This window comes from Argentina silus (assembly GCF_951799395.1).
Source record: "Argentina silus genome assembly, chromosome: X".
NCBI lineage: Eukaryota > Metazoa > Chordata > Actinopteri > Argentiniformes > Argentinidae > Argentina > Argentina silus.
The window spans coordinates 30,484,977-30,500,666 of record NC_139653.1 but is presented as its reverse complement, the minus strand read 5'-3'; the positions used below and the strand labels follow the sequence as shown (position 1 = coordinate 30,500,666).

The 15,690-nt window shown below is 41.7% G+C and overlaps 1 protein-coding gene across 1 annotated transcript in view; it reads right to left on the bottom strand.

Annotated features, from left to right (window-relative positions):
* Window positions 1-15,690, bottom strand: part of cntn5 (contactin 5) — a gene marked incomplete at its 3' end in the record, with an annotated part of 142,834 nt that overhangs the window by 55,831 nt on the left and 71,313 nt on the right. The window contains exon 7 of the mRNA XM_083695117.1: window positions 6,980-7,082. Within this exon, the coding sequence (XP_083551243.1) occupies window positions 6,980-7,082 (103 nt within the window). The remainder of the gene's footprint in view (window positions 1-6,979; window positions 7,083-15,690) is intronic.

Genomic DNA, 15,690 nt, shown 5'->3' with positions numbered 1-15,690 from the left:
TCAAACCAAATGCCCAGGTATTTATAAGCGGAGACACGCTCAATGGGGGCGCCACCCAAAGTATATTTCATTATACTTATACATAAGCATTTCGGCAGTAGGCTACTGTATGTGAGCACATAGTGTGCTCACAAAGCAAAGAGTGCAGTTCGTAATTTTGTGCTCTGGCACTGAACGTATTTCACTGAAATGAAAACTTTGATGAATCAATCAAAAATGTTTACATGCCATGTGCAATGACGAGAATAAAACAAATAAACAGCTCTGATCACCCTCAGATTTTGGCAATTTGTCCTGGGACGTACTGTAGGAAGTATATTTCGCAAGGGGGTGCTGCCTAAAATGTTGTGACCCAGAGCAAATGTTGCATATCACCTGTTAAACAAGCAATTCTGGTGACTTTTGATTGGAGAATAATGTAGTGATTAGTGTGAGTGAAAAGAATTGAATGATAAATGACACAAGGCCTACAGCTGATTCAACCGAGTGCACCCAATAAACAGCTCGATAAACAGCTCTGATCACGAGAGCGTTGCATATATTTGTCAGAATCAATCCTAACTCATCCAAACCTGCACTACAATCTAGCAGGAGCCTATGTCAACGCGCACCACCAATAGCATATAGTAAGGTGAACACCTTGGCAATTTGTCCGGACACCACCCCCCCCCCCAGCACTCAAAAAGCAAAGAGCGTTTAACACTATAACACATTAACATTAACACGTACTCACTCCCACTCTGCTCAAATACATTTGAATGGAATTATTGGGGGAAGGGATGTTACAAGTATATTTCGCAAGAATGAGTAATACAAAAATAATCATCCTGCCTAATCTTGAACGGCACCTCCCAAATAGGCAATGGCATTATGATAAAAAAAAATATGTGCACAAAACAACATTACATTGCATTATTTTATTTGCTCCATGTTTAAACGAAAAACAAAATCTAGCCTACTGGTGATAGTTGTTCTCAACTGTAGCAAACAGACCTGTGTCATAACAACAGAGATGAAGGAAAATAAATCTCACTTTTGGCACATCTCTATTCACAGACTTCAGTCAAAGTTAGGCTCACAGTGGCTATAGAAAGTCACCATACCCTGTGGAATCTTTACCTTTTGTCACATTACACCCTAGAAATTAAAATAAATCAAATCTAACTTTTTTGAGCTGTATGTACACATTATAACCCTCATCATCAAAGTGAAAATATATATTTTTTTAAATTCTGGACAATTATAAAAAATTAATTAGTGAAATACCTGGTTTGGTTAAGTGATCAGCCCCTTAGAGTATACCATTGTAAACTTGCTCAGGTGCAACCAATCAACTTCCAGATCAAACACCAGTCTAATTGCCCCCCGCCTGACATCAATTGTAGTGGTTTTGATTACTTCAGAATAAAACCAGCTGTTTCTTGAGGATTCCACGACTAGAAGTGCATGGTTCTGCAATGAATTCACCATGGTTGGAAAAGTACTTTCAAAAGGCCTCCGGGATAAAGTTGTAGGAAGGCACAAGTTAAGTGAAGGCTACAAAAAGATTTCGAAGGCTTTAGCTATCCCTCTGAGTACCGTTCAGAGCATCATTAAGAAGTGGAAGGCGTATGGCACCACCAACACCTTGCCTAGATCAAATATTCTCCAATCTAGGTGTGCAAAGCTAGTAGAGACATATCCAAACAGATTGATGGCTGTAATTGCAGCAAAAGGTGGCTCTACAAAGTATTAAATCAGGGGACTGATGACTTTTCCAACCCTGCTATTCTTGTTTTTCATTTTTGATAGATTTTCAGAACTGTCGCCTTTTTTTTCATTAGTTTGATGTTGTATGGCTAAATTTGTACATAAAGCTGGAAAAAGTTTTTTTTAATGGGTTTCGATTTCAGGCTGTACGACAAATATAGTAACTATTTCAAAGGGGTATGATGACTTTCTATAGGCACTGTATGTAATGTTGATGGGGGAGGGTAATCTTTGTGTGAGAGAACGGGAGGGGGATGCAACAGTGTGCAGGATTATTGAATGTGTCACTGTCACCCTGATTACATCAGTGTTACTGTCATTGCAGTAGTAGTCATTGCAAGTCCAAAAGGCTGTTTGGCAATATTAGTGAAACCAAGGGGAAGAAAAGACGTGGCCAAATTAGTCAATAATGGTTGTCATTTTTACCAACGTGGCCTCTCAATAGTTCCTATATGTCACCAAAAATATCCGACTCTGCCACTCTCGCCAAGAGTTGAACTTTATTGATCTCTGCTCTTTGCGCAGCCCTGCCCTATTTGAAAAACCAAAAAAAACAACTAAAAAAAAACATTTCCCCCTGTTTCTCTGCGATGTGAGAGAATGCGTAATCTGCAATTCATGAGCTGCTATAATAAACTTGCTTTTGCCAATCTACAAACCATTCTCTTTTCAAACATCCTTCACAACTGCTGTGAGCAGCGGTGGTGTGCAGGGATTTAACCCCTGCCTACAATACAACAGTGTCATTGGCATATAGATGCAGGTTACAATTATTTACAGATAATCCAATATTGTTAATATAAATAGTAAAAATAATCGGACCAAGAGTCAACCCTTGTGGGTCACCCTTTGTTAAGTCAAAACCTGATTTAACACCATCAGGTAAAACACACTGTGTTCTGTCCATTAAATAATTTCAAACCAGCTACATGAAGCCTGGTCCAGGCCTATTTCAGACAACCTCTGAATGAGTAGGTAATGGTTGAATACCTGGGAGAGATCTATAAATAAGGCAGCACAATGTTTTTTTTTCTGATCTAGGCAATTTAACACATCATCTAAGACAAGTTTAGCAGCTGAGGCTGTGCTATGATCAGGTCTAAAGTCAGATTGGTGCACATTTAGAATATAATGGGAAGATAAAAAGGTTCTTAGCTGGGAGTTGACCAGGGATTCTAATACTTTGGAAAGACAAGATAGCTTGGATATTGGGTGGTAGTTAACTAGGTTGGAGGGGTCTCCACCTTTATGGAGAGGGAGCACATGGGCTGCCTTCCAAACCTTGAGGATAGCATCTGAGATAACAGTCAGATTAAAAATATGTGTCAATGATTGATGAGGTGCATCTATTTCTTAGTTGTCATGAAAACCTGCCAAGTAAATTTTTCTAGCTTTGGCCCAGGCCTGGTATCTCAACAAAAGGAGATCTGAAAGTTCTGTGGAATACCAAGGATTAGTTCTATTCTTAATTCTAAGGCGTTTAAAGGGTGCATGTTTGTCTGCCAGAGATATAAATATAGATGAGAAATGTTCTAGAGCCAAATCTGGGTCAGTTACGCAGCTGATAAGGGAAAGATTTGACCAGATTTGATCGCTGATGTCATTAGCAAAAACACCACTGGCTAGGCCTATTTGTTAGGATGATGTCTAGCAGGGTGGATTCATCTGGATTCTTCAAGTTAGGCTGTGTTGGTTTTGAGATTAAATGTGATAGGTGTAAACCATTGCATAGAGTATTTTATCTGAGGTTTGAGACAACCAGTCTAGGTTAAAATCACCTATTATTAGTACTTCAGAATGTACATAGAAGGATAGAAGTGCAGATAAGTTATCAAGGGCACTATGATGAGTAGATGGTGGGCTTAGAGTTATTTCCAAAACACACACACACACTCATATTGATTCTGTCATATACTATGTAAAGAAGGTTGATGACATTAGCAGCTCTTTCACTCAACATCTTGCTCTCACTAATACCACTTCTCCCAAACCCACTATGCTACCCTCTGTCTCTGGTTTATCATCTCTTTCCTGATGACGTCCAAAAACTTGTCACATCCATTTGGGCAATCTCATTCCCTCACCACTTCTCCAATCCATCTTGAACAACCTCCTTCCTTCCTCCTCCTTCCTTCCCTTACCTCTTCTCAAAATGCCAACACTTGACCACCTGTCCAAAACTACAGAGCGGTATCCCTTCTTTCCGTCAGACCTAAAACCCTTGAACGTGCTGTCTGTAACCAATTCTCTTTCAGAACAATCTCCATGACCCACACCAATCTGGCTTCAAGGCTGCTCACTCTGAGACAGCTCTCCTTGCTGTCATGGAGGCCCTCTACACTGTCAGAGCCTGCCTTTCTCTCCTGCGTTTGACACAGTTAACCACCAGATCATTCTCTCCACCTTCTCAGAGCTGGGTATCTCCAGCTCTGCACTCCTGGTTTGTATCCTACCTGGCCAGTCACTCTTGCCAGGTAACGGGAGAGGATCGCTATTCACATCACGCACCCTCAACTGGGGTCCCCCAGGGCTCTGTCCTAGGGCCCTTATTGTTCTCTCTTTATAACAAATCTCTTGGCTCTGTAATTTCCTCACATGGTTTCTCTTACCAGTGCTATGCTGATGACACTCAACTTTTTATCTCTTTCCCCCACTTGCCTGGACGTCTGCTCACCACCTCAAGCTCAATCTTGACAAGATGGAGCTGCTCTTCCTCCAATACATCTCCATCATGGTTAAGAACCACTGTGTCCCCCCTCTCAGACAGCCAAGAATCTTGAGGTGAACCTGGACAACCAACTGTCCTGTGCAGCTAACATCACAACAATGGCCCACTCTTGTAGATTCTTCCTCTACAATATTCAAGGATAGGCCCATTCCTCACGAGAGAAGGAGTGCAACTCCTGCTCCAGATTGGTCTGGTGTTCAATCCCCAAATTCTCCCACATTATCCCCTCCTCTGCACCCTACACTGGCTCCCAGTAGCAGCTCGCATCAGATTCAAGACCCTGGTGCTCTCCTACAGGGCAGTAAAGGGAACAGCCCCTTCCTATCTGCAAATGATGGTCATTCCCCAAACCCCAGCCCAATCACTCCTTACTTCAACCTCTGCTGGCCACTTGGCACCACCATCTCTACGAGGACGGTCGCTCTGTTCAGTTGAGGCTCTTCTCTGTCTTGGCGCCTCAGTGGTAGAGCTTCCCACCACAGTCAGGACGGCAGAGTCACCCCCTAACATCCTATTGTCTATGAATAAAAAAAACCTAACAACTTGTTTTCTTCCTTTCTCTAGCACTGTGACAAAGGTCTTACTTATGACGACTGATGTATAGTTGATTTACTTTAGACAAATGTACTTATTGTAAATTGCTTTGGGTAAAAGTGCCTGGTAAATTAATTAAATGTAAAGGTATACACATGTGTGTGTGTGTGTGTGTGTGTGTGTGTGTGTAGAGCCTCTGAATTTGCAGCTCATTGATACACACATTCTACCTGGAATACCTCATGTCAAACTTCATCTGCCATTCAGTTAAACTACATGCCAGTAAGTGTCCTATAGCCACATCTACACAAGTACTGCAACATACTTGGCCAAGGAAGGCTGAATTAAAGCGTGATCATAGGCATCAACAGATAATAGTGATGTATCCAATGATGCTGTTGATAGGCAGCTTGGGGAGACTAATAAACTCAAATGTCAACCTAGACCAACATAGAAAATGTCAATTTAGACTGTAAACATCTGAACATTTTCAGAAGCTGATATTTGCAGCTTTTAAACTTTCATTTGCCCTGGACAGTTGCCTACACAATGTTGACATTGAAAATATCACAGTTGACATAGGCTATTGTCTGCGTTCTGTACTGAGAATAGAAGATGATGCCTTTCCCACACACAAAGAACTCTCTGTGCTGTCTGAACTAGTGGGCCCATCATACTGACAGGAGGAGAACAAAACCAATTTGAAGTTCATTTTCAGCGTTATATAAAGACTGACATTTTCTAATAGGGTGCATTGATAAATCATTCATTTGTAGGTAAAGCAGTAGGTCATTGGGATCACCACCATACTGAAAGCCATCATGCCCAAATTAGTTCACAGACAGGAGAACGGAGCAAGGTCTCAGGGCTTAGTTTAATAGAAAAAGTAAGATATGTGAGCATGCAGGACAACGTCTATATGTTCAGGAAATTACTTATTATCATAATGTGGATAATTAATTGTAAATTACTTTTACTCAGAAGGATCCTCTTGAAAGCATTGTACACAATTACAGGGTCCTTAGAATTCTGTAGATTAGAAGCTGTTTGCACTTAAGATAGGATTCAGAGATTAATTATTCATGCAAAAATAATGATAAACAGAAATGAAGTAGGGATGATACAGGATGTTATGTTATGAAATGAATATAATATTTTGTTACGCAAAACATCCCATCAGCTTTGCTTTGGAGATGAACAAGAGTTTGAAAATATCTTATATCTTATATAAAAAACTCTCTTCTCATGAATGTCTGATGGTTAAATTACAGATTGTTTCCCTTTTCAAAGTAGGCTACAACCAGGCTGAATCATAATACCTCTCACATAAAGCCCTTCTTAAGTAGCTATAGAATATAATGTGTGTGCAAAACCACCACTACCTGATACTGTATAACACTACGATGCATCATCCTGCTTTGTAAACTAAGAAACCAGCTAGGCTGACTAATTTGAGCAACAAAGAAAAGTGGCCTAGACTCAATTGTTTGCCTCTGCACTATGCTGACAAATGTTAGTGTGTTTTTACCTCCTGGCAGTCCACTAGTGGTGCCCAGTTTCATTTTTCAGAGACCTAACCTTCGCCTTCCACACACATAACAGATATTAAAAGCACCCTGCAAACACAAGCATATTGCTGCCTCTCTATTATGAGAACACATTGCTCCCTGGGGCAGAGTTCCCTCTTCATTTCTATTCCATAAGTACAAGAATGCCATCATGTCGGGTATGATGTTTTGTACTGCTGTACAGTCATTCAACATCTGGCCTGGAGACAATATCAATACTGAAAAGATTTTGGTCCGTATGAAGGATCAAAATAATGAGAGGCTAGTTCTTAGTTGGAAGTGGGACTTGGGAAAACAGTTTCAGCCAAGCACAATTTACACATTATTTTTTTTCATTTTACCAATAAGCATGCATATCTACTGTATGTTAATAGGGAATTCCCCTGCTTACTGTACTTACTTGCCCAGGGCAAAGCACTCAAGCCTCACAGTGATTCCTTTGGCAGCAATAAAAGATGGAAGGAAATGCACCTCGATTTTGGGCTCATATTCTCCCATTATACCTGGAAAACAAAAGACATATCCAAGATAAAGTTCCAGAGCATTAGGATAACAAATAACTACCACTCCCCATGTCCCATCAACCATTTACCCCACCTATTAGTTGCACAGTGCCATACAAAGACTGGAATTAGTGATATAAGCACTTTGCATATCCATCCTTGAAATCAGTCTTGCAGATGCCAAAGATGCAATAACATGGAACACAAAGTGCATTGGGTTGCAGTTGCTGATCCACAGTGCCTGAGGTGTCCTGGTGTTAAGAGGCCTACTCGGGTCTCACAACACACATGGCACACTAAATCATGCAGTTCACAGATCTGGGACTGCCCATAACTCACTGCTGCTGCTTATCCGTACTATCCCACCTTGGTGTCTTCCAATTGCTCTTTGCAGCGCCCACTCATTAATGATATGTCACAGAAAAAGCTTGTCCCAGATTTTGGGAATGCACTCCTTCTTGATCATGTTTTGTAATAAATTAAAGTATTCCATTCAGCAGGTGTGAAAGCTACATGTATCAATACTTTTGCATTGGTATTCTATTACTTTTGTGCATGTAAAATGGTTTCTGCTCTTCAAATATTGTGGCCTCCCCTCAAAGGCCATACTCCCAAAGGCCTTAGTCAAAAAGGCTATACTCCATAAGGCCATAGACGAAAAAGGCTATACTCCGTAAGGCCATAGACCATTTGCACAGTGTGTTGTTTTGAAATTGTAACAATGCTAACATGTTAAAAACAGACATTTAGGAAAAGTCAGAGAAGGAGGGGGACACTGGTTTCACAACAGCAGTCATTTTATTAGAAAGGGTCACATGATGTACATGGGCGCCCGTGGAGGTTCCAGTGTTAAACAAAAAAGCTATACTCCAAAACATATAACATATATATATATATATATATATATATATATATATATATATATATATATATATATATATATATATATATATATGTATATATGACATCTTCTGTTTTTAAGGCAATCCTTTTTAGGAAATTGCTAATATAGTTTTAAAACTATTACATACAATGCAAAGATTTGTGATAGGGGGCTATAGGGGCCAGACCAACTACCCCATCAAAACACATGAACATGAGCACATATTTAGTACAGTTAGAGTCACACAAGAATAGATGCATTAGTTAGTGAGATAATGCAACATAAAGACCAGAAATTCACAATTACCTACAATTCCCAAGCAATCTTGCTGCATTGCTCCCCCCTGTTGCTGTTGCAAGGGAATTAGAACTTCTTCTAACTATAAAAAAATAACATAATTTAGCTAAATGTGTATTATAAAAACTGTAAAATTACTTTTAAAACATGTTTTATTGGACTTCCTCCAAAAAAGCAACACTATTACACTTGCATTGAAAGTAATGGGCTTTCTGTATGCAGGTGTCATGAAATTAGGCTATGCGGTTTAGAATAATGAAAGTCTTTTGTTCCTTTTTCAACAAGAAAACACAAAAACTAACGACTAAACTAATGTTGACTCGATTCCCAACATTCACCAAAACGAGCCATTCACGTACAACCCATCACTCGCAGAAACCTGAGCTGCTTGTGGTATTGACAAAAGCTCAGGTCTTTTTACAGTCTTTTTTTTTTTACTCTTTCAATTGAAAGTATCAGATCTTTCAATAAATGTTGTTTGTTTGATTTAAAAAAAACACAAAAAAACCCACTTAAGTAACGCACCTCTTGAACTCTTCTGATGAAAATCTCAAAGAATCATGACTTCTCGATTACCAGATTGTCATGACATATTATAGTAAGCAAGTTAAGAGTTTTTTGTGTCTTTTTGTTGAAACATTAACACAAGACTTAATCTGCGTTCCCTAATTTCATGACATCCGCATACAGAAGGCCTGTTACTTTCAAAGCAATCTAGCAAGATTGCTACGGAATTGTTGGTAATTGTGAATTTATGTTCTTTATGTTGCATTATCTGACTAACCGACATACCTGTGATGTGGGTTCTTTTTGTTTCTACCGGTATTAAATCTGTGCTCATGTTCACGTGTTTTAAGGGGTGGTTGGTCCGGCACCGATGGATCACAAGTTTTTGCATTGAATGTAATACTTTATAGCTTAAACTACCAAAATAGACTCAAACTATATTCCACATGGCCTACTGCCATGCTCTGGGGCATGTAAATGGAAGAAAGAAGTGGGTTTGTGAGTATGTGAGTGCTCTTCCAATACTTGGAGATTGAGTGTAATACCCAGATGTCGTATTTCACTTTGGCAAATATATTTGGCCTATAAAACCAACAGACTTTAAGGGGGAGAAGTCCAGTAACTCTTTGCAAAATATGATGACGCCATGTACAAAACTGAAGCAAAAAAATACAGTGTCAATGGCGGACAGATCCTTGCTGAAGCACAATAACAATAATAATAATAATAATAATAATAATAATAATAATAATAATAATAATAATAATAATAATGGATCGGATTTATAAAGCGCATTTCTTGAACCCAATGCGCTGTACAAGAAAAAAAAAAAAGAGAAACATTATTATTAATAACAACAACAACAACAATAATAAAAATCAACAAAAGTCCTTAAATGTCAGTTAGAAAAGGTTTGTTTTGAGAAGTGCTTTGAATGTCCTCAGAGACTCAGCTTCCATAGGGAGAGTGTTCCATAGCCGTGGAGCAGCACAACTTTAGGCCCTGCCTCCCATGGTCTTTAGTCTGCAGCGCAGACTAGCGCCTCAGTTTTGGACATACTGCAGCTGGTTGATGCATTTGGCAGATGCCCCCACAAGGAGGGCATTGCAGTAGTCCAGACGAGATGAAATGAAGGCGTGGATGAGACGTTCGGCGGCAGATTGGGTGAGCAGAGGACAGATTTTTGCAATATTTCTGGGGTGGATAAAATAAACTTGGGTGATTTTCTTGATGTGTGCCTCGAGGGATAATTGACTGTCCAGTATCACTCCAAGGTTACGGACCTCACTGGAGGGGGAGGACCTTCATACCATCTATAGTGAGACTGAAGTTAGTGAATTGTTTGCTATGGGTATGGGTGGCAAGCAGGATAACCTCAGTCTTTCTGCAGTTCAACTGCAGAAAACTCTGCTTCATCCAGCCTTTGATATCGTTAAGGTGAAGGAGAAGTGAGATGGCAGTGTTGATGATGTTGCTCCTGGTGGAGACATACAGCTGAGAGTCATCCGAGTAAAAATGGAAACCAAGTCCATACTTCCGGATGATCTTGCCCAGAGGTAGCATGTAAATACAGAAGAGCTGCGGCCCAAGGACAGAGCCTTGTGGGACTCCCTGGCGGACCACCATTTTGTCAGACTTGCTAGAGCCAATGGCGACAAAATGAGAGCGTTATTATTATTATTCATGTTCATTCAAGTAAGATAAATTGCCCCCAATCATTGTTAAGTTTCTGCTGTACAGTGGTTGTTAGCCCAATAGCTAGCAAGAGTGTCTATCTTTCGCGACGAACCGACGACCCCTCTCAAATGCAGAAAGAGCAACTTGGCTAACGATAGCCAAATTATAAAGGCTGCAGCTGGCCAGCTAGCTAATAATCAGCTTCCCCAAACATATAGATGCATATAGTGCTTCCCTCCACATGTAAATTATAAATCCTAGCGAGATAACGGCAATCCTTGCTGCAGCATGAGATCGCTGCAAGTCACAAGAGATTCATCATGCAGCACGGCCATAATCCAACACACTTATAGTTAGCTGAAATCTGCAATCGATTTTCAGGCATATAATGCAAGCATACTACTGACACTGTACCTACATTAATAATGTAGGCCTTCTACACGGCATTCAGCTAGCTATGTCATTGATGCAATATGTAGATGTCCTAACAACAACAGAGCTCTATTTAGCTATCTAGGTCTAGAATTAACTCATTTAGCGAGCGGGTTGTGAGCAGAGTGGGCACGGAGGTTAAGTTTAGAGGTCTCACTTTCTAAACGAGCTATTGCTGACAGAGCTGTAGTCTATATTTCACATCCTACTCGTGCATGTGTAACAGGTTACTATATGAACAGTATGAATTTCGCTAAACCACTCACTCTTTGTATGTATTTGGTTTATATATCTCTACCTGGTATTTGCTTTTAGCTTTATGTGTGTGTGTGCGCGAGTGAGTGTAACAGCAGTCGTCACATTAGTGTGTGGGCGGCGCGCATACTTAACTACGTCAGGTCCCCCTCTACCTAATATAAATAGATAATAGTTGTAAAATGTAATCTGTCATCCATCAAACTCATGGATAGAGCTCTAATGAATATCCGATACCTGCCATGTAATTCATGTAATGATCCGATTACTAATCCATGTAAATTGTCAATCAAATCCTGAGGGAAAGCTAATGTTAGCTACATAACCGTTGCTATATTTCCTCTTTGTTAGGGAAGCTATATTTGTCATGTCTTTTTATCAGGGTACCCAGCTGTGTACTATTGCCACATCACACCATTGACAGTCATCTGTTTATGCTTTTTTTGATAACCAGATAGGGAGATGCTTTTGTGTCGATCTGTAAATATATATTTCCTGTTAGCTATGCCGGTGTATGAACGCAGCCTCTTTTGCGCCGTTTGATGTGTGAGCCCAGTCAAGCTCGCACAACCATTCTAGTTTTGTAAATATGCACTTTTATATACTGTAGCCTACAATTATGACGATAATATGTCATATAATGTCATATAATCTTTTGAAGAACTAATTATTTATTGTTGTGTTATTGTATTATGTATTGAATTGAGTCTCTTTGGTCATATTAGGTCATATTGAATCATTCTATTCTTGTACATTTTTCTGAAACATTCTATTGAATTCTATTCTGTATTTTGTGAATCTATTTGAAATGTCTGTTATTATTATTATTATTATTATTATTATTTTTTTTTTTTAGCATACAATGTGTATATAGAGAGTCTAGCAACATCTGACTAGTAGGGGAGCCAGCTGTGTACCATTGCCACCCACCTGTCATCTGTTTTATGCTTTTTTTGATAACCAGATAAGACCCAGATACCCTCCAGTTCTGCCTCCTCCTCCTTTTATACACCAGTACCAGAACACAACGCACCCCGCAATCACTAGGTGCAGCACACCGGCTACATATGAAAATAAATATATTGTAGATTATACAGAGGATGGACACCGGACACATATATGTCCATATTTTAAGGTTATTTTTGGAGTGGGGCAGTCCCACTCTTATATTTTAATTGGATAGAGACAGGAAAGTAAGGAGGAAAGGGCATGTCAGCAGGGCATGGGCCAGATTCGAACCCATGCCGACATGGGCATGTGTGTGCACTGTAGGCCGCAGTGCTAGACCACTGGACCACCCCAGACGCCTGAGCCTGTGCTCTACTGAAATCAGGTGCAGTGTGCCTTCATCACTGGTCAGACCATACTGTTGAATAAACCATCATCCATAAAATACTGATAGCAAAAGCTGCAATTTCTAACCCTGCCAATAGTGTTGCTGGACTTTATGCAACCTCTCCAGTACAGAGGGAACATTCAGATTTTGCGTTTAAAATATAAGATGAAAATGCGCAGATCTATGACATTCATGAGACACATCCCTCAAATGTGTCAGGTGGCACAATGGCACATACTGGACTGACATTAAAATACATGTTTGAGCTCGGCATGTACATTTGGCGTGTAAATCACAGATCTGTGCGGAAAGTGTGCAAGGAAATGAGAATAGATCCCAAAGTCTATCGACCCCATAGTCGAGATCTGAGGTGGTATGTCCCTTTTCATCTCAAATCAAATTAAATCAAATCTAATTGTATTTGTCACTTATTTCGCATACAGTTGTAATTGACAGTGAAATGTTTTGGGATCTTGCTCCACGCTCAACAACAGCAGTCAGCAAACAATCAACAATTCAATAATAAGTAATAAAAAGTGGCTAGTTGAGCAGTCTTATGTGGATAGAAACTGTTCCCGAGCCTGTTGGTCCGGGTCTGGATGCTCCGGTACCTTTTGCCAGAAGGCAGCAGAAAGAACAGGGTGTGGCTGATGCCTCCCTGATGCCTTCCTCTTGCACCTCTAAGAGTAGAGGTCCTGAATGGCTACCAGCTTGCGGCCCATGATGTACTGGGCCGTTTTCACCACTCTCTGAAGAGCCTTACGGTCGAGGGTGGTGCAGCTGCCGTACAATACAGCTGGTCAGGATACTCTCTGGTGCATCTGTAAAAGTTTGTAAGAATCTGGGGGTCCATATCAAATTTCCCCAGCCACCTGAGGAAACACAGGCACTGGCGCGCCGTCTTAATCACAGCTTGGGTGTGGTATGACCATGTTAAGTCCTCGGTGATGTTGACACCAAGGAATTTGAAACTGCTGACTCTCTCCACTGCAGCCCCACCAATGTGGATGGGGGCGTGGTACCCCCTTCTTCCTCCTGAAGTCCACGATCAGCTCCTTGGTTTTGCTGATGTTCAGGGAGAGGTTGTTGTCCTGGCACCAGTCCGCCAGGACTCTTACCTCATCCCTGTAGGCTGACTCGTCATTTTTGGTGATCAAGCCAACCATAGTGGTGTCATCAGCGAACCATGAAGACAGCTGACAGCTGGTTGGCGCATACTCTGAGGAAACGGCCAGGGTTGCCGCGCTTAAAAGCCTTCCTCACATCGGCTGCGTTGATTGCTAGCGTGTTGTCCTCACGAGCAGCAAGAGCCTTGATGGGGAGGCACAGTGTTGCTGCCGTCGAAATGAGCATAGAAGTTGTTAAGCTCACCTGGCAATATTCCATCCTTGCTGTTTTGGGGCTGGCTTGCTGAGTGATTACTGGGGTGTGGAGGCTGGGTCAGCCTGGGCAGTTGCACCTCCCCACCTGATGTACTATTGTCACTTTTCTTCTATTGTCACTTTTTTTTCAATTACTTTCAGTGTTGACTTGTTGATTGTTGCTGACTGTTGGTGCTGAGCATGGAGCAAGATCCAAATGCATTTCACAATGTCAATTATGGCTGTATGCGATGTACGTGACAAATACAATTTGATTTGATTTGATTTGATGCAGGAATGCCACAGGGTTGTCTTTACATTTACATTTACATTTATGGCATTTAGCAGACGCCTTTATCCAAAGCGACTTACAACAAATACATTTGTTTAAGTAAGTGAATCATCTATCCATCAGTCATCATAAGATAAAGTAGTAAATGCTCGGACCAGGGGCCATAGGCAGTCACAATGCTAGAAGAAGGATTTTTATTTTTTTATTAACAGGAGAGAAACTTGTACAGGGGGGTAGTGGGGGTGAAGAGGTCTTTAGGAGGGACCTTTGAGGTGTAGCCTGAAGAGATGGGTCTTTAATCTACAGCGGAATATTGGTAGTGACAGCAGTGGGAAGCTCGTTCCATCAGCGGGGCACCAGGACAGTGAAAAGCTGTGACCGAGTAGTGTGGCTGCTGCATCCATGTAGAGGCGGCGGTGCCAGGCGGCCAGCCGAGGTGGAAGAGCGGAGTGATCGGGCAGGGGTTTGGGGGCTGACCATTGCTTGCAAATAGGGAGGGGCTGTTCCCTTTGCCGCCCGGTAGGCGAGCACCAGGGTCTTGAATCTGATGCGAGCTGCTACCGGGAGCCAGTGAAGGGTGCAGAGGAGTGGGGTGACATGGGAGAATTTGGGGAGATTGAACACCAGACGGGCGGCAGCATTCTGGATGAGCTGCAGAGGCCTGATGGTGGAGGTGGGGAGACCGGCCAAGAGTGCGTTGCAGTAGTCAAGGCGAGAGATCACAAGTGTTTGGACCAAAAGCTGTGCTGCTTCTCTGGTGAGGAATGGACATATCCTTCTGATGTTGTAGAGGAAGAATCTACAGGAGCGTGCTGTCGCTGTGATGTTCGCCACACAGGATAAGTGGTTGTCAAGGATCACCCCAAGGTTCTTGGCTGTATGGGAGGAGGAGGTCACAGTAGTGTTCTCTACTGTGATGGAGAAATCTTGGAGAGGGCAGGCTTTCCCTAGGAGGTTGAGCAGCTCAGTCTTGTTAAGGTGTTTGCTGTTGGGGGCGATTCATGCTCTCCTCATCTCGGGGGGTGAGCGGGCGCTGTCGGGTTGGAACTTTGAGCCGTCTGGGCTTGCTGCTGCTATCTGTCCCCATGGAGGCGTGTGGCACGGGCTACATGGATTGGGGGCAGTGGTTGCCCCGTGCATTATCCGGGTCTGGCTGCAGTCATTGTCTGCCGGTGGATGGATGGTTTCATGATATCCCTTGGTCAGACCTGAAACATGTGCAGGAAAGCAGTGATGGATTCACTGTAAGCACATAATTAACAGTGTAGAATATTCCCATGTACCAAGATAATGTGGTTAGTATCTGCTTTCGCATACACAAGTCAAAGGGTAAAGCCCTGCCCTAAAATACAGATCAGAAGGGCAGCAGATATGTCGCTGTGCTACATGGGTAATAGTTCATAGTTAGGTAACATAATTATAGAATGACCTTCGTCTGATCCAGGAGGCCAAAGGTCTTCGTCTGCACTTATGAAGGTGCAGGGGGACACCGGAAGGGTCATCCTGGGTGATCAAGAACTGGCGTAGTTGGCTGGACACATAGTTTGTTATTTCACAGAATGATAGGC